Here is a 19,287-nt window from a genome sequence, read left to right as displayed (position 1 = left end):
TTTATATGGTAAATTGCTTCATAACTGGGAGGAAATCAATCAAATGCCCTCTATGAAAAACTGTCCTTTTAAAAAGTGCTAATTTATATCTTGTAAGCATCCAACAGGCATGCTAATTAATATCATATGGTTAATGATTCTACTCACAGTGCATACATTTTTGAAAACACTGTATTCACTGTATTCAGTTACCTTTAAATTTCCTCTCATTCAATGGTAGTGTTTTTATGCCTAGGTGTTTATAACTTGCTGGGATACAATCCAAAATCTTATCTACACAGAACAAACTTATATCTCTAACAGCAAGTAGCCATTGGGAATGGCCCCAGAGGCAAAATTATGTTGGGAGCCAATTATCTTGGTTCTTTCTTAATTTAGTGGCCTTCCTTACTTCTTCCCTAAATACAACCCCATGTGGCCAAAACACATTCTTGGTCATTTCCAAATGTTAACCAAGTAAGCCTAGACTATGCCAAGTTCATTAAGTTTGAAAGTATAATTCATGCTAAAGATCGGCAATAACTTGGCTGTAATCCTGGTGGAATTACTTGATTTTAAAGCAATTTTTTGTTAATGAATACAAATGGACAGATAACTAAATTTGATGTAGTATGATAAATCATTAGTGTGATAGGACTACATTTTTTATCATTCCTTATACCTTAATTTATATCATGAGAGCAAATACTGGAGGTAACAGTGATAACTGGAATTCAAATATTTTTCGTAAGTTTTTCAGAAAAAGGTATACACACACACCAGGCCCTTAGAAAGGCTGGAAATTTCTAATGACTTCTCTAAAATGCTTTCAGACTATGTGTAGGTTTGAAAAATAGGTTTACTTACTGGTTGACCAGTATCTCCATCTTCACCCTTGTCACCACTGACACCATCTTGACCCTATTATAGGTAACAGAAAATGAAACCAGCTATATCTCACTGTGAATTATTTGGATCACAGAAGAAAGGTATGTGAACTATTTTTTGAGTAAATTAATATAAGATAGAAAAACGGACTTTTTTTTAATTATTTTTTTTAAGATTTCGAAACTTCTTAATCTATCCATAAACAAAATTTGTGAAATTGCTACCAAGTCAGGTTAGTAGAAAAATGTCTGAGGGCAATACCTCCTTTTACCATTTACGAATTTGGTACAGTTTGAAATAGGGGTTGCCTTATAGAAAAGACTGAAATAACTCTGAATGATAACAATGCTGCTATTTAACTAATCTGTTTATGTGAGCCAACAGAGTCCAGAAAACTACGTCTACCGAAGAACATAATCTGGGAACGTGGGCCTGCTGGTCTCCAGCTGTGTCAATTTTCTTGTAGTTGTGATTACTCTGCATGTTTCTTTTTTTTTTTTCCTTTCTGGTTTTGGGAATCCATTCATATAATTAAAAATTTTCTCTATTAACAACAGAGACATTGGGAATATTCATAACAAAATAATTTGTTTAGTTTTCCATGGTACTTACTGAAGGGCCAGGTTCCCCAGGAGGGCCAGGATCTCCAGGAAAACCAACAGGACCCTAGAACGATGTTTTTAAAGAAAAAGAAATAAATTTTTATAAAGCTATGATACTCTGAAGTTTAAGAGGTAAAAATCATTGGCAAAACCTGGTTGAGAGCATTTCTTTTCTCCTGACAGAAAATTTACAAAACGTGGTATCAACTGGGCAGCGCCTGTGGCTCAAAGGAGTAGAGCGCTGGCCCCATATATGTCACTTTAAAGGAAACCGAACTAACTCACCGGGTTACCCTTAGGGCCATCGTCACCTGGTGGTCCCTTAGCACCAGGAGGTCCAGCAGCTCCAGGTGGGCCAGCTTCACCTTTTTCTCCTCTTTCTCCTTTGGGACCCTACACAACATCAGAAAAACAGCAGTTATTTTTCAAGTTTGAATCAGAGTGTCTTAAGATTGGCATATGGGGCCAGAAAAATTCTTTGCTGTGGGAGGCAGCCCTGTACATGGCGGGGTCCCTAAGAGTATCTACTTCTGGTCTTTACTAATGAGATGCCAGCAGCTACCGCCCCTCCAAGTTTCACAGACAGAGATGTCACCAGACACTGGCAAATGTTTCCTGGGGTCAAATTCACACCCAGTTTAAACTAAGCTATGCTAGAATCATATAGTCTTGATACAATCTGTACATGTTTCTTAGGGGCATAGTGTGTGTTTCTTGTTGTTTTTCCTTTTATGGATGCCACCAAAGGGAATGTATGCAATAAACTGCTGAGAGAGTTAATGTTCTTGTTTATACAAATACCATCTTTATCCAACTTGTATATATGTAAATGTGCAGAGAATATATGAAGTTATTAAATAAGAAGGCTCTGCATTCAGGATTATTCACTCTGGGTTGGAAAGGAAGAGCAAAACCCTGAAGCTAGGAGTTAAGTTACATGTTTTAAAATGTTCTAAAAGAAATCCCTAAACTGATAACACTATAGACCGACAGTGAGCCAGCACTTACTCCCGGGCCGGCTTCCCCAGGAGGCCCTGGGTTCCCTGCTTCTCCAGGTTCACCCTGTAAAGAAAAGATCAAGTGTGAGATGGTGTCTTACATTTGCCAAACTGCTTTCCATACGCCATTATAGATTAGCCCGTCAATTGTTTATAAAGCATGGAAAACTTTAACGAAAGGAAGGCATTTTTTATATTCCTGACAGAATTGAATGGGCTCAATGCTAAATTCTTAATCGTCACTTAATGGCCAGCATATCACCCAGGTTATCACCAAGCTATCATGACAGACTGCTGAATGTGTTTCTGCACAAATTATGCATTTTTATCATACAAATATTTATATTATAGGCAAGTTTACTGATTACATACTTTCCAGTTGTTTTTTCCTGAAGTATGAATTCACTTCACTTTACAAGTGAACAGTTTGGTGGTATATATGTTGATATTCCCAGAGAATGTGCATCATGAAGATGGAAATAACATAGAGGAAAGATTATATTATGAGACATGTGGAGGGGCTTAAACAATAACTAAAACTCAAAACCATTTGAGTACATTCATGTTATAAATTTGATAGTCATTATTATCTTCTTGGTTAGATAGGGATGGCTATTTTCTAGCTCAGAAAACTTAATAAATAAATCTCTTAGTCTAGGAGGTGGTAGCTGTGAAAGATTCTTGCTAATTAATCATACTTCAAAAGGTACAAAAATATAACATCTTATTCAAGTAATCATCTAAGCAAAGTGATACAGTACACTTATGTATGCTATCTCCTCCATACTGACAACTTTGAAATCACTGGTCTTAGGGATTCCAAGGTAGAAATTGTTCTTGTAAATTGAAAGAAAACTGTGAAGTGTAAGTTCCCTTTAATTTTTAACCTTTATATTTCCAATATTCCTGACACAAACACAGTGCTTCTAAGTTAGTTTGAAATGTGTTGAATTAAATATAAACATAATTCTGGGGCACAGACTATTATGGTATGTAGTTTCTCAGTCTTTAATAACTCATTTTCATAATGGTGAAAGACATCAGAAACTTTCCATGAATTCATTAAGAGTAGAATTGCGTGTACATCATTTCCTTCTGTAAGATCAACAAAAAATATTTCCAGTACTTTTGAATAAGCCTTAGAAATAAAATACTGCATTCACATTGTTTATAAAGAGAGGAATCATTCAGCCATCTCAGTCTGAGAGAATGATAGATTAGTGGTAATTTTATGAGCTATTATATTTTTAAAGTGAAACAACTAGGGTCAAATCAACTATAAAATATCCATATTAAATACTTCATATAAAATTAAATACAATGTTTATGTAGAAATATCAGAAATCTATTGAGCATGCCCCAATTTTTCTCTTATATGTCATATTAACGCACGGTAGTCTTACCGAAAGTTAGAAGTACAGGAGAAACAGCCACAATATTTTCAGTTACTCTGTGTTTTATTTTTCCCTTTTCATTCTTATCAACTACACAGTTAAACTTTTGGAGATTCTGCCCAAAGTTATAAAATATGTATTAAATCGTGATATATTTCCTTATGTTGAGAAAATTACTGAAGTGAAAAAGCCAATGAGAGCAAATGGACATTACATAAACAACAGGAGAAATGTATTTAAACAAAGTGCATCTCCACTAAAGGATAATGGCTTTTATTTTGTTGTTCATTGTTAGAAAGTGGGAATAAATTTTCCAAAATAGCAATTAGGATGAATTCAGCCAGACTCAAAGCTGATGTCAGAAATCTGTAAGCTATAACAAATTCTAACAGCCCAAATTCTAAAGAAAAAATAAAGATTAAAGTTTTATTTTTATCCTGTGCTTTCTCATAGAAATGTTTTTTTTTAGAAAGAGCAAAATTAAAACTCTTATGTTTTTTACAAGATATTTTTTATCAAAATGAAAACTCTTGTGTTTTTTATCTTGATTTTGAAGTAAGAACGTTTTAAATGAACGCATCAAATAACCACTCTTACTGGGTCATTTTTGTAAGAGTCAAAGTTAGCAGTGTTCCCAGACAGACTTTGAACAACATGGAAGCTACGTGGAAGGGAGCTCCCCAGAACCCCAGACATCTGACTTCTACATCTATTTTCAAGAGTCACACAAGAGATTAAAAGCATAAAAGAAGCAACTGAAATACCTAAAGCCATTCCTCTGCATCTGAAAGACCTGTATTTAGGTAGTAGGTAAGATAAGCTGATGAGGAGAGTCAACCTAGAGACTTCCTCAATTCAGTCAGTATTGGAGCCAGCAGAGCTGATGCAAAGACACCAGGAAAGCCTGCGAGGCAGATACACCGTCTCACACAGTAACATCCTCCTCGGGGATTCATGCTTTCTTATACTATTGTTCCTAGGACAATTGCACTAAATAAATTTTTTCTTAATTCCACCTCCAACTGCCCAAATAACTTCAACACAGTAGTTACAATTTAAGAATATAAAAAATAGCTTTCATACAAAAGCTATAAATTGGTTTCATAGTAGGGCTGAGTACATTGGATACTTTTCTTCCATTCTTGAGACACTTTGCTAAGAAGACTATGTTCCAGCTCCATCCATGTAAACATGTGAGAGGTAAAGTCTCCATCTTTCTTTCAATTATATCCCAAGAAGAAAGGGAGGGGATGGGGAAGGATGAGTGAAGGGAGGGTAATTGGTGGGACCACATCTATGGTGCATCTTACAAGGGTACATGTGAAATTTACTAGATGTAGAATATAAATGTCTTAACACAATAGCTAAGAAAATGCCGTGAAGACTATGTTAACAAGTTTGATGAAAATATTTCAAATTGTATATAAAACCAGAACATTGTACCCCATGATTGCATTAATGTACAGAGCTATGATTTAATAAAAATTTTTTTTAAAAAAAAGAATGTAAAAAATAAAAGATAGTCAATCCAGAAAACTAGACTTGTGTATGCAGTAAGAATTAGATAACAACTTGATAAGTTTTTTAAGGAATTAGTAAACTATTCTGAAGAGCTAATCATACAGAATTTATTATAATCAAAATACTAGCAGGTAAGTGTTCAGCAGAATTAAACACCAAATAAAATATTCTAATATATATATTTTTATTTTTTATAGAGAGTCTTGCTCTGTCACTCAGGTTGGAGTGCAGTGGCATGATCGTAGCTCACTGTAGCCCTGAACTCCTGAGATCAAGCAATCCTACACAACTCAACCTTCTGAGCACCCAGGAATACAGGCCTGGCGAATTTTAAAATTCTTTTTGTAGACATAGGCTGTGGCCATGTTGCCCAGGCTATTCTTGAAATCCTGCCCTGAAGTTATACTTCCATCTTGGACTCCTGGAGTGCCATGATTACAGAATGAGCCACAGCACCCAGCATCATGTTCTAATCTTATCACAGTTCTTTCTTCTGGTGTTAAATGCTTTAATTAAAATAAATAAATTTAAGTACAAGATAAATTATATCAGAAAGACTTGAATTAAAGACCAGAGTCATTTTTTATTTTTACTTTTTTTTTCTTTTCATTTTTTAGATTAGGAAAAATCTATACCACTGAAATTCTCTCATAACTAGAAAATTAGGGAAATTTTTACATGTTTTCATTGCATAATGCATTATGGTATAAAATTGAATTCTTTTCCCCAAACTTATAAAATAATTTATTTTTTAAATCAAGAAAATATCAATGATGATTTTCTTGAAAATTTTATTAAGAAGCGAGCATGAATACCTAAATAAGAAACCAATGAATCATTTTGACATGTTCACAAAAGGAAGAGATTTTCAAAACGAAACCATGCTCACAGAAAGGGAAAGCTACTCTAAGCCCAGTGTTATGGCACATGCCAACTGTTTTAAAAAGTACCAAAGATAGGTCAGCATCTTACCAATGAGATATAACAAAATGAATGATTGGTTCTCTTGCATTTTGAAGAATTCCTTTTTCCCTATAAATCAGTTACATGAACCAATCGCTTCTATTTTTGCTATTGAGTATTATTAAAAAATTCACCAATTGAAGTGAATCCTGATTTACTTAAAATGAAAAACCTTGATGAAATTACTGAAAACCTCCAAGCCTCAGCTTTCTCAGCTAAGTACTGTGGATAATATCAGCAGCATGACATTCTGGCTGTGACTAAAAGAAATAATCAATGAACACCATTCAGAAAACTTCCTGGCAGTCGACGACATAACATTTAAAAATGATTTTAACTGGAGGAGATACAAATCACATAACTACACGTAAAGTGCTTAGAAGCACACCAATGTTATCAGCATTAGTTAAAATATAATCAGCATAATGTTAAAATATTACATACTCAAAATTATTTTAAGCCTTACTTATTGTCTTTCGAAATGCCATTTCAAGGCTGGGCACGGTGGCTCACACCTATAATCCCAGCACTCTAGGAGGCCAAGGTGGGCAGATCGTCATCATAGCTCACAAATTCAAGATCAGCCTGAGCCAGAGTGAGACCCTTGTCTCTAAAAAAGCCAGGCGTTGTGGCGGGCGCCTGTAGTCCCAGCTACTTGGGAGGCTGGAGGCTGAGGCAAGAGAATTGCTCAAGTCCTAGAGTCTGAGGTTACCGGGAGCTATGACGTCACAGCACTCTCCTGGGGGAAACAAAGTGAGACTTTGCCTCAAAAAAGTTATTTCAAATTCATATGACCAAGATTTTTACCTTTTCTCCAACACCACCAACTGAACCAACAGATCCTGTGGGTCCTTGTGGTCCCTGAAGTGCAGAAAAGGAATACAATTATCCATAGTCTTGTAAGAAATAATATGTAAGTTCATGAACTCATACTTGTTCTGAAATAGAGAAATACATGCCAGAAGTATTCTTTAGAATTTGAAAGAAGGGACAAAATGATGCTTTTTATGAGTCATCAATTTTACTAGATAGAAAATAATTGAATATATTACATTGATTTTCAAATTCACGAGAATTTCAGGGATAAAGCAGGGCTTTGTCAGCTGTATTATAGCAACTGATACTCAGGATATAGTTTCAGTCTCTATTCTCCCAAACAGGTCCGTTTTAGAGGATGAGTTTATAGTGGATCAAAATTGGGACTCTGGTTAAGAATTACATAATCCACAGAAAAAACAGACCTCTTAGAAACCATTGTTTAGTCTATAAATCAGTTAAGGGGAACTGAAATCTAAAAGTTCTTTTAATTTGTCTTCCCCCTTGTCTATTTTACTAAGTTCTGGCCTGCCGAAATTAACAACAGGTAGGAAAGGGCAAAATAGATCAGTCAGGAGAATGAGGAAAGCAAGGACATCTTCATTCTGAACAGGGGAAGTCAGAAGAAGCGATTAGCATCAAAGGTTGTATATCCACCAATGGTATTAAAGGATACGGCATCACATATCAAAATCTTTCCATATTAGAACAATTTTTAAGCTTAGGGAATTATCTTCTTTATACAATTGAGAAAAAAAACATTTTACATGATAAGAGGTGCACTTGGGCACATATGGCCGTAACATACTTTATAAACTGAAATGCAGAGCTTTTAGATAAAAGCCTCTGATTGGTAACAAATATATATACAAAGGATATTTGGAGTACAGACCTAGATTAGTGCAAGCAAAGTCATTTAAAAACTGTCTCCTCATGTCATTGTCAGAGATAAAGGTTAAATTTAAAAGAATTTAGCAACTCTTTATTGAACAGCGATCATACACAAGGCATACACAAGTCATACACAAGTCTAAGGATGTTAGTTTGAACACTGTGGCTTATAATAATACAAATACCACCACTGACATGTCTCACTCCTCAGTAAATCCAGACGGAATGTGAACAGTGCACCTATTTTATAATGGTGGTGACTTGTTCCTTGTAAAACCTGTTTCTATTCCTGCATAATAAAATGGACTGAGCAGATGACGTCCCATCCACATCTAACATGAAAAACAGTGTGATTATCTACATTGTATCTCAGAAAGCATCTTCCGTGAAATAATACCAATATCTATCTAGCTTCAAAATAATTAACATGTTTCACAGCTCTTACATCAGCTCCATTGGGACCTTGAGGACCTCTTGGGCCTGGAGGACCAGGGGGGCCCTGTAAAAGATGAATATGAAGGTTGATGAGGAGGAAATTAAGGTGCGTTGGTAACATTTTCATTTTGTGATTAAGAAAATTAAAGAAATCAGAGTCAGTAAACTATGTCAATGTCACAGGTCCCTCGTGAGGGTGTAACAGTGTGTCACTCAAAGGGCCCTTTACACACAACTACGGAAGAAATTAGGACTTGAGGGAAATAGTTTGATTAGAAAATGGGCAAGAATATAGATTGCTACAATCTGGTACAATTTATTCATAATGCAACTACAACTATTTTAGCTAGATTAAAAAGGCAACACAAAGTTTAAACAGGAAATGGTGCTTGAGTAGATTAGAATTCATTAACTCAAGGAAAGTGTTTTTATCTTTGTTAGTATGTAGTTTTGCTTTTCTGTGTATGAACTCTTATGGTCTACATGGCAGGATTGGAAATAATAGCAACTAAAATCAATTTGGGGTACATTTTATAAACTTCTGATGACTAGAATTCTCTACCTACCTGTTTGTGATTAAAACAGTCTATAGTGAATGCCATTTTCTTTTTAAGTCTCAGTTTATTCTTAAGCCGCAGTTGAAAAGATTTGCTACGGTTACCCATGACCATATGACCAGGGGGAATGCATCAATGATTCCGAGAGCCACAATGACCATATTTAGAATGGAGCTTGCTGTGTAGTTGATACTGCTTGGAAGTATTAATCAGTTATTTGAATTACCAGTGTTTATTAGGCATTTCTTATATTTTGTTTTATTAATAATCACTTCAAAGAATATTATTGAACTAGGCAATCATCCCTAAAGAAAATAAAATCTAACATGAGTTAAAATTCAAAATATATATTCTGAAAGAAGTAAAATTTTGGGAAATAAAAGGGAAGGAGAAATTCAGACATTCATCTATCATATTTCATTATAAAAACTGTAATTACCTTGACTAAGTATTTCCTTACTTAAGGTAGCGGTCCATAAAGAATTACAGGTATTGGAAATTTTCAGTTGAGGTTTTAAAGTAGAAAGCCAGACTCAATAAATGCAAATCATTATAACTCATAGCATTCTAATTACAATTAATTCTTTGTTAAATTATGAATTTGTGTCAAAGTACAACTCATCTTGAGTTCTGTATTGACCAATTACACAAGTCCCATGGGACTATTATCTCTTCTTTTCCTGCTCCAGATTAAAATCCAGAGGCAAAGACTAAGAAATAAGTGAAATGTGGCAGTTGATCATATACACCTCAATACTCAATAATATGTACTTAGAAATAATATGAAACAACTTGCAAACCCATGAATGCCATATATGTAAATAACATTACTCCAATGTGAGAAAGAGAAAGATATTCAGAGTAATATTAATATTCAGTGGTCGCACATGGAGGTTGTATGGGAGAAAGGGGAGAGGTCGACGTAGAAGAGGCATTGGAATACAGCGGCACAACATCCTTCAAACTTACCATGGGGCCAACATCCCCATTTTCACCTTTTTCTCCAGGGGGGCCTGGAAGACCCTAAAAACATTAAAAAAGAAAAATAAAAAAAATCACTCGTGTATTTTGAAAAGTGGTTGATAAGTTTCCAATATAAAATGAAAATTAAACATAAAGTCAAGTACACGAAAATTAAAATTCAAAAACTAATCTTTGTTAAAATACATATAATGCACAGGTTGAGCACATGATACAATCTTAAACATGTATTTACAAATAAAATTTGTGCTTTACATGATACTTTTGTTTTTGTAGTAACTAAATACATAATTTGATCTGGGACTTTAGGAAGACCTAACTATTTGTTCTCCTGTTATGGTTCAGAGCTCTGAAAAATCTGGGTTCAAATTATTTTAAAATACTCTATTCAGGTGAGGGTTTTATAGTTAGGATCCATCCCATTTGGTGAAACTCTTTAGAAAATAAATATTCCAATACGATTCCAGGATTATAAATATCTTCTGAATTTTTGACCTGCTAATTCCATTTCTGGATCTTAAAATTCCACAAAGCCATGAACTCTGTTATATCATACTTCTTTTTTTTTTGCAGTTTTTGGATGGGGCTGGGTTTGATCCCGCCACCTCCGGCATATGGAGCCAGCACCCTACTCCTTTGAGCCACAGGTACTGCCAATACATCATACTTCTTTTATTCTCTCAAATCCATGTTGATTATCTTCAACTGCACTGCAGCTGCTATTAAGGAGAGGCCCTGTGAATAGTATAAACCCAGACAGAGAGGAAGCACTCAAATTTCACCTTGCCATGTCTATGAGAAAATTATTTTACTTCCTCATGATTCATTATTTGATCTTTCTAATTGTCCCATGAAAAATTGTTTAGATTTCCCTTGCATGTCACAACAAGGCTTAGTACATAAAATATGTCTATGTCACTTATTTTATGCTTATGTGCATAAAATATGCTCATGTCACTTCTTCACATATTTATAATCCTGAGCTACTTGGGGGCAGTCATCTTTTAAGTGTCAATTTTTACTTCTAGTAACTAGCAGAGGGTCACACACAAAGTAGACTGTCAGTGAAATACTTGTTGAATGAATAATAAATGAAAGAGTCTTAAGAAATCAACCAACAGAAATAGCTACAATTGCTAAAATGTTTTTTGCACTACTACCTATAATAGGGAAAAGTTTCAATTATTACAAATGTCTAATCTTAGAAAAAAGAGCTAAGCAAATTTTGTTATACTAACTAATGAAATATTACAGGTCTCCACTGTGATACTTATTATCTAAACAACACTATCATGTGTGTCAAGTAATAAAAAGCAGACACAAATGCATTTTATCAATTTAACAGCAAGACAAGTATACAAAGTAGGCATGATAATCATTGGAAGTAATAGTAAACTTGCTAATCATTTTTAATAGTACAGAAGTATAGATTATTTACATTTCTATGTTTTTAGAGTTGTAATTATTTATATACATTTTGCAGTTCCTATACAATTCATTTTTAATGTACAACAGTATTTCAGATGCGATCTATTTTTTTTTTTTTTTTGAGACAGAGCCTTAAGCTGTCCCCCTGGGTAGAGTGTCGTGGCATAGTTCACAGCAACCTCCAACTCCTGGGCTCAAGTGAGTCTCCTGCCTCCGCCTCCCAAGTAGCTGGGGCCACAGGCGCCGGCCACAATGCCCAGCTATTTTTGGTTGCAACTGTCATTGTTGTTTGGCAGGCCGGGCTGGATTCAAACCCGCCACCTTAGGTGTATGCGGCTGGTGCCTTAGCCCCTTGAGCCATAGGCGCCGAGCTTCAGATGCAATCTATTTAGAATAAAATACAAGCAATGACAAAGCTCTAGATAACTGCCAGTACTTAAATGATATTATTGACTACTTGATACTGGATGCAGTTGCTGAAAATTATTTGACCATGACCACTATAAAAAAATACATTTACTTAATCCTCCAAACCATATGCATGCAAAATAAGTGAAACTTGAGTTTCAAAAAGCAATACCTACCTACCCTTTTGCCTAAATGCAAGTCATTGGTATTTTTATTCTCCACCTTTGTACTTTACTCTGCTCCATTTCATTTTTTAAATGTAGGTAATAAACCCCCTAAACTGTATGACCCAGTAAATCCACTTAACTCCCAGTAGAGAAAGAGAACACTTTGCTGAGCACAATTACAAACTTTTAAAATGTGTCATACTCTTCTTTATGAGAAAATATTAATTACTAACTTATAAAGGACAATAAATTGTGTTTCCTCTTTTTCTCAATTGACAGTTTCTTTTCTTTTCTTAGGAAAGAAAAAACTTCTCTCAGAAAAGAAACTGCTATCCTCTTATGCACTTCCCAAACTGTTAACATCATCTGATGGTAGTTAATAGAATTAAAAACGAAGTCCCTAGGATGTCAGGCGTGAGCCCCTGCACCGGCCCTCACAGTTTTCTTTTTATTACAAGCATAATCTTCACTGTCATCTTTCTTTACACATATAATTAGTTCCATAGGAATCTAACAATAGAACAAATGAAAATACTTATTTCCTCTTAATTAAGTTTGATGATAGATTCGGTTGGCTAAGACAGAATGTTCATACTATTAAAATTAATAGAGATGTAACAAGTCAAATTCTCTTTTTGCAGGAAACTAAACATGCTGATTGGCAGTCCAGTGTTAATCAGTTTTCATAAGTCCTAACTTTCTCCAAGGGAGAAATTTATGCACGGACAGATTCTGGTTTGAGGTCTCTCCATTTAAAATAATGTCACTTAAATGATGCATCAAAAATGAGTTTAGGCCAAGAAACTTCATTATGCATCTTATATACATATAATATATATATATATACACATAAATGCACACACACACACACACATAGATATCTACTTCACGTGTGGATGAATAGCATGTAGCAAGCTGAAAAATCAACTCATTTAACCTTAATATTAGATTATTATTATTTATATCTACTGTAATTGCTAATATCTATTCTGTAGTGAAGACTCAATTAAAGCATGCAGATGCGATTGTGAACGCGTTAATTACATTAGCATCTTTTCGGTTTCCTGATTTAAAGAGGTAGCTGTGGGAAAATGTAATCAATTTTTTTTAATGAACTGATTTCTTGAGGAACCCTCATCAAAGAGCACATGTCTCACTTTGTGGAAATGAAGATAATTTTTTTTATTGAATATTTTATAAATATAAGCTACAAGGTACCTTCTTTAATCAAGAGAACCAAGTTTCTAAATTACAGCCTTATAGGATTTGCAGTGATCGGTTAAATGGAAAAACAGAAAATGAATACGAATGTATCCATTGGCAATCCAATTTGAATGTCCTGTCGCTGTTCTCAAATACGTGTGCTTCTCACGCGCACTGGGACGTGACACTGACGACTGCTTAGTTATCATTGCCTATAGCCAACTTAAACACAACAAATCTGACAGGGCAGTTTTTACTTTCCAAGTTTAAAAGAAATTATTTGGGCCTTAAAAGCAAAAATCAAATAAAAGCAGACAATTAGAATATTATGTTCACTGATTAAATATCCATTGAGTATTTTAATTACATTATTCATTATATGGTGTTTATATACCATTACATACCTAATAACCTACTAAAAATACAAGACACAACACTTTTGTGATTTTATTTATGAAAATAAAGATAAATATTAAGCTTATCTAAGTTCCACTTTCATATATTTTTTTACAAGTTCACAGATTTGGGGGTTTAGTGAACTAGATGACTTAGTCTATCTTTTCAAAAGCTGCTAGCTAATTCAGCTTAAGTTACACCCATAGGGTACCTAAATATTATTTGAACGAAATTTTATAATCTTTTCAAAGAAGAAAGCTAGATGTCTCCAAAGTTAATAGGAAGTAGCAAACATCAAACAGAAGGTAGAAAACAACCCAGAATAGATGTCTGTTCCATAATATTTTGCTTTAAGTCTTGTTATAAGACACATATGAGCAAAAGATTTTCACCTATAATGTTTTATAATTTAATATTTTATTTCCTGAATATGGTTAATAAAATGACCATTGTAATTTATAATAACAAGCTATTTTAAATGATCAATTTACAGCTAATTTGCTTATTTTATAAAATCTATTATTGTTCAGACCTTGCTGTTGGAAGATGCTACTAGCAGGACACTTTTTCTTAAATTGCTTGTAATTTTTGTTACCCAAATTGCTGGGATACAAATTGCTAACTTTTCTAGCTGTGAGACCTAGAAAGAATTCTTGTAATGACTTACTTTTAAGTATCAGACTTAAGTAGGATAGTAGTCTCTGTTTTCAAACCAAACGGAAGAGAGGAAAGGAGGTTGAACACCTCATACGGACTAGACATACTCCAAAAATAAGAACCAGGGCAGATATATCTTCTTCAGAAAAATTAATAAATCTCAATAAAGAGCAGTTGAAGTTCAGATATACCTTTGAGTAAAGCAATGTTTATGGTTAAATTGTACCAAAGTTCTTATATAGGTTAAATTATAACCAAGTTCTTATATAGGTTATGTTGTACCAAAGTTCTTATAGAGAACAAAAGAAAGATGCTGTGTGTTACATGCACCCAAATACCTGGTGTGAAAAGCAGACAGTGATGAAGTCAACAACACCAACAGCATCTTACCTGCAGACCTATGGGACCGGGAGGGCCCGGGAAACCTCTGGCACCCTCATCACCTTTTTGTCCAAACATCCCCTGCTGTCCTCTAGGACCTGGTTCACCATCACCTCCCTAGAGAAAAGAAAAAAAGAAAAATTATCACAACCTAGAAAAATCAATATGATATGGTTATAAAAATGTGGCCGTTTCTAACTGAATCCAAGGAGACCAATTGGAGAATAACTATGTTAAAAATGGACTAAGTTCCCACCCGCTGCTACAAATACACCATGATTTGTTTCATGTGCTTCCTTTGCTTCTAGAGTACGAATGAGTTTGATTTGATCAGTGAAGTAAAATATGTCTAATAAGGAAAAATAATGTTCAAGATGTATTATGTATTATTACATCTCAACTGGGTGTTACCTAGTTTCAAACGAACTCATGATGTGTTTTAAAGAATCAGCTTGTTTAGCTATATTAGATGATTTAAATCGGATTCGATGTTAAGGATACAAACAAAACTTACTACCTCACAAAATCGACTGAATAGGACAGTTCGTAACTTTAATCAGGAAGCTGCAAGGATTTAGATGTGCTGAACAGATTACTTACAGCAATTCCAGGAGCACCAACTGGTCCTTGAAGACCTGGGGGACCCGGTGGACCCTGCAGTGAGATAAAAACCAGTAATTTTGCAATTTACGCCAGAAGAGCCTTGGCTATACAAAGCAGACTATTTGGCTGTTTGAAATCTATCAACCAACTTTACATTCTTAGGAAAAGAAGAAACATCGCTTAGATGACTTTTGCATTTAGAGCAGCCAAGCATTCCTATTTTACTCCTTGAGACGAAGACTTTCGTATTTGAAATTAATTACAAATGTTTATTGAAAGCACTTTGTCCGCAACATGCAGATATTTCAAAATATCTTTTCTGACAACATAAATCAAGTTGAAGATTCCCACTTGAAAACATTCAAAATAACAGACTTCTCTGCTGGGATACAAATGAATGGGAAGGATAACATGAAAAATGTGTAAACTATCTTCCAAATGAATAAGAGTCTGATGATTCTGCACAGACGGAAAGCAGTGATGTATGACTGTAATTTTCATGTATGCACATACATGTAAACTCAGTATTATATATTAAGTTTAACAGGACCCCTTATTTTGAACATTAGATGTCAAGACACATTAAAAATATTAATAACTCGTCAGGCATTATAAAAGATTAAGAAGTCCTTGGACTGTATGAATTAAAGCCCTTAGACTGTATTATTTCTTATCATAACTGCCAAATTTGTCTTTAGTGTAGACATTTGTGCTAGCGCTGCAAAACACAGGTGGATAAAATGGCTGGTGATTAGCACCAATCACATCTGTCGCTACCTTCTGTAACAGCCTTCATTACATTTTCATAACAATGTCCTTAAGATCAATCCAGAAATAGCTGTTCACTTCATCTTCTTCATGAAGCCTGAAAGTTCCTAATTTTATAAAGTACTGACTTGGAGTCCATGTTTTTTGACTGGCATGTGACAAAGTGGAAAAACACTTCGACGTACTGTTGCTTCCTGGGGAGATTCAATGCCTGACTCAAAAAGCCCTGAGACTCCAGCTGAATCGCAAGCTGAACTTTTACCTGCAATATCACCTTTTACGTGCAAAACATGTTTTACTTGAAACAGCAGCTGACCAAAAAAAACACTATGATCATCTAAACTTGGGAATTTGGCAGATATGCTGTTGAAGAAAAAGGAATCCTGAGACTTTGATGGAAACATCTGATGGTATTGACTGTCAATGATAAAATTTAAACTTCCAGGCAAAAGGTAGAATTTTGGAAATCTTACATCTTCCATTGTGGGCATCCCCAATTTCCAATTTGTTTTAAAGATATTGATATTCTATTTAAAATATGTCAATAATTTGAAGATCTTACCAGTCATCTGATATTTTCCAAGTGTCTAGTGAAAAGATATTGCAAAACTATGTATGAAAAAGTTAGTCCAAGTGCCAGAGAGAGCTAAGGGATGTTTATGTCATAGCAAAAAAACTGAATGTTTTTATTTCAGATTCTATATTGCAACTGACACTTATCAAATTTTGATGCAGAATCAGAATGTATCCAAATTGACCTGAAAATATATTCAAAGTGCTCCTTCCTTTTATAACTACATAATTTGATGATCTTGAATCTTCTTCATACTTTCAAACAAAAGAACATATCACTATAGCTGGAAGTAGATAAATGTATGAGAATAAAGTTTTTTCTACTAAGCCAGACACAAAAATGTCTAAAATGCTAGTCACACTGTATTTTTGGTTTGAGAAAAATATAGCAATCTCTTATTAAAAGTGCCTTGGACTTATTATTCTTAATTTTCAATTTTTCCATACATAAGTATTAAGGTATCACAATTTTAATTTATATCATAGTAACCCACCTGGGGAAAGCTTTTGGCTCTTCAAAAATATTCGGCGTATAAATGTGTTCCGAGGCAAAAATGTGTGAGAACTTCTGGCTTAAATAATAGTCGCTCGGTTATGTTTAATCATGTTGTTGACATACAAACAACTTCAAATATACCTTTTATCTAATGTAGAAGTATTTACTTATTTTTAAGAAATCTAAATGAAATCTAAAGAAAGTCATTTACTGCTGTAGTATTTTAATTTGTCCCCAGGAAACCTCATGCTGTAATTTGATTCCCAGTAGGAAGGTGAGGCCTACGAACGGGTGTTTGGGTCAGGAGGTGAATCCCTCATAGAAGACTCCCTGTAGTCAGTCCTCCTTCTGTGGAGACTGGATTGTTTCCCAGGGAAACATATTAGGTCCTCCTGCCACACTCAGAGTGGGTTGTCATAACGGCACAATGCAGATAGAATTGGGCCCCGCTTTGCGCCCGCCTGCACACACTTTGATAGCCTTTGCCATATTTTCATGCAGCACAAAAGCCCTTAGGAAAACCCTCCCTGATGCTGACGCCAGCACCATGCTTCTTGTACAGTCCAAAGACCATGAGCTAAATAAACCTCTTTTCTCTATAATTTACCCCGCCTTAGATATTTCTTTACAGCAACACAAACAGACTAAGGCCGATACTAGAGTTTGTAAATTTATAGTCAATACCAGTTGCATCAAACTTATCCAGCTAGTTTTCTGTACACAATAGCTCGTTATAATTTTATAGCATGTATCCAGACTATCAGTGTTGTTCTAAGGTTTTGTTACACTGGATAAAAAAAATCACTCAAGAGCCTATTGTGCATTAGATACTGCAATTCCCTTAAGTTCTTCCTATTCTGATTTTAGGGTTATCATTTTAGTTTTAAATATTCATCTCTTTGAGGACTTTGGTAACTATTCAATTTGAAACTCCAATCAATTCTAATAAAACTTCTTTTCAAAGTTATGTGTTAAAGTATGCAGGAATTCCAATGCTAAAAGCATCTGAATGATAGATGTATCCTAGGATAGAACTATAATAATCTATTAGAATTAAATTTCTAGAAACGATGTATGAAGTTCTCTACCGATAAAAAATAAATAACTTTAGGACATATCTCGGTATGCTGCACATTTCTATTGGAGAACAAACTTGAACACTTAAAGAAAGAAAAAATTCAAACAAAGAACTTAAAAAACTAAATGTCCGCAGATGTTCTTTAAAGAGTTTATGTCCTTTAGTAAGAAAGTGCTGAGGTGAAGTATATGAGACTATTATCATCCATCAGGATGAAAGGGATGACAGTTTTTAAATATTTATTTAAAGACGATGTAAAGTAAAAAAGACTAAAGAAAACATTTATAGAGGCAAGAGTGAACACATCATTTGTGTGAGAAATCAAAATTGCTTTGATAGTTTTATGATTTTAGAGAAAAACTCTAAAACAAGTATTTATGGTATATGAGAACGGATTTTTCAATTGGTGTGCACGTATGATAGAATATAGCAGTGGCATTAATTTTGATATATATATATTATTTCTCATGATCATATGGAAAAAAAGAAAGACTATTTTATTATATTATTCCTTCATTTGCAATCACAGATTTGTAAATGTTGGTCTATAATCATCACAATTTACTTCATTACATAATTGAAAATCTCACAGCATTGTACAGGATTATATACCCACAGAAAACATACAGTATGGACATTAGAAGCTTTGGCTAGTTCAGTAAGTAGGACTACATAGAAACATCCCAAACAAAAGCCGTTAACAAATAATGTTCTCTCAGGAAGAAGCAGGAAACTCACATTTTCTCCTTTGTCACCCTTGCTGCCTTTCTGGCCAGGTTCACCAATTTCACCCTGTATTTGGAAGATTTCAGTTAAAAATTGTCTCTAATATGTCACACCTGACACTGCCTTGTCTCTGTTATGCTCAAATTGGTAAATTTCACCTTTAATATAATCACATGCCACTGTTTAACGTCAATGTTGAAGATATAAAATTCTGGGGTGCTGCCTGTGGCTCAAGGAGTAGGGTGCCGGCCCCATCTACTGGAGGTGGCGGGTTCAAACCCGGCCCGCCCCCCCCAAAAAAAACTGCAAAAAAAAAAAAAGAAGAAGAAAATACAAAATTCTGGAGGGGTCTCACTTATTGCACACTATGCAAGGGTA

At 34.6% G+C, this 19,287-nt stretch overlaps 1 protein-coding gene across 5 annotated transcripts in view; it reads right to left on the bottom strand.

Moving 5' to 3' along the window:
• The window catches only part of COL11A1 (collagen type XI alpha 1 chain), a 205,414-nt gene that overhangs the window by 34,441 nt on the left and 151,686 nt on the right, over positions 1–19,287 (bottom strand). For all 5 annotated transcript variants that reach the window (XM_023509793.1, XM_003784099.2, XM_003784101.2 and 2 more), the window contains 10 exons: positions 18,922–18,975; positions 15,266–15,319; positions 14,675–14,782; positions 10,014–10,067; positions 8,498–8,551; positions 7,153–7,206; positions 2,478–2,531; positions 1,755–1,862; positions 1,480–1,533; positions 847–900 (listed from right to left, as the gene is read on the bottom strand). In XM_023509793.1, the coding sequence (XP_023365561.1) occupies positions 847–900; positions 1,480–1,533; positions 1,755–1,862; positions 2,478–2,531; positions 7,153–7,206; positions 8,498–8,551; positions 10,014–10,067; positions 14,675–14,782; positions 15,266–15,319; positions 18,922–18,975 (648 nt within the window). The remainder of the gene's footprint in view (positions 1–846; positions 901–1,479; positions 1,534–1,754; positions 1,863–2,477; positions 2,532–7,152; positions 7,207–8,497; positions 8,552–10,013; positions 10,068–14,674; positions 14,783–15,265; positions 15,320–18,921; positions 18,976–19,287) is intronic.

The sequence above is a fragment of the Otolemur garnettii genome, unplaced genomic scaffold (genome assembly GCF_000181295.1).
Source record: "Otolemur garnettii isolate 467f Iridium unplaced genomic scaffold, OtoGar3 scaffold00010, whole genome shotgun sequence".
In the NCBI taxonomy this organism is placed as follows: Eukaryota; Metazoa; Chordata; class Mammalia; order Primates; family Galagidae; genus Otolemur; species Otolemur garnettii.
The sequence above is the reverse complement of the archived record's forward strand: the minus strand, read 5'-3'. Positions and strand labels throughout refer to the sequence as shown.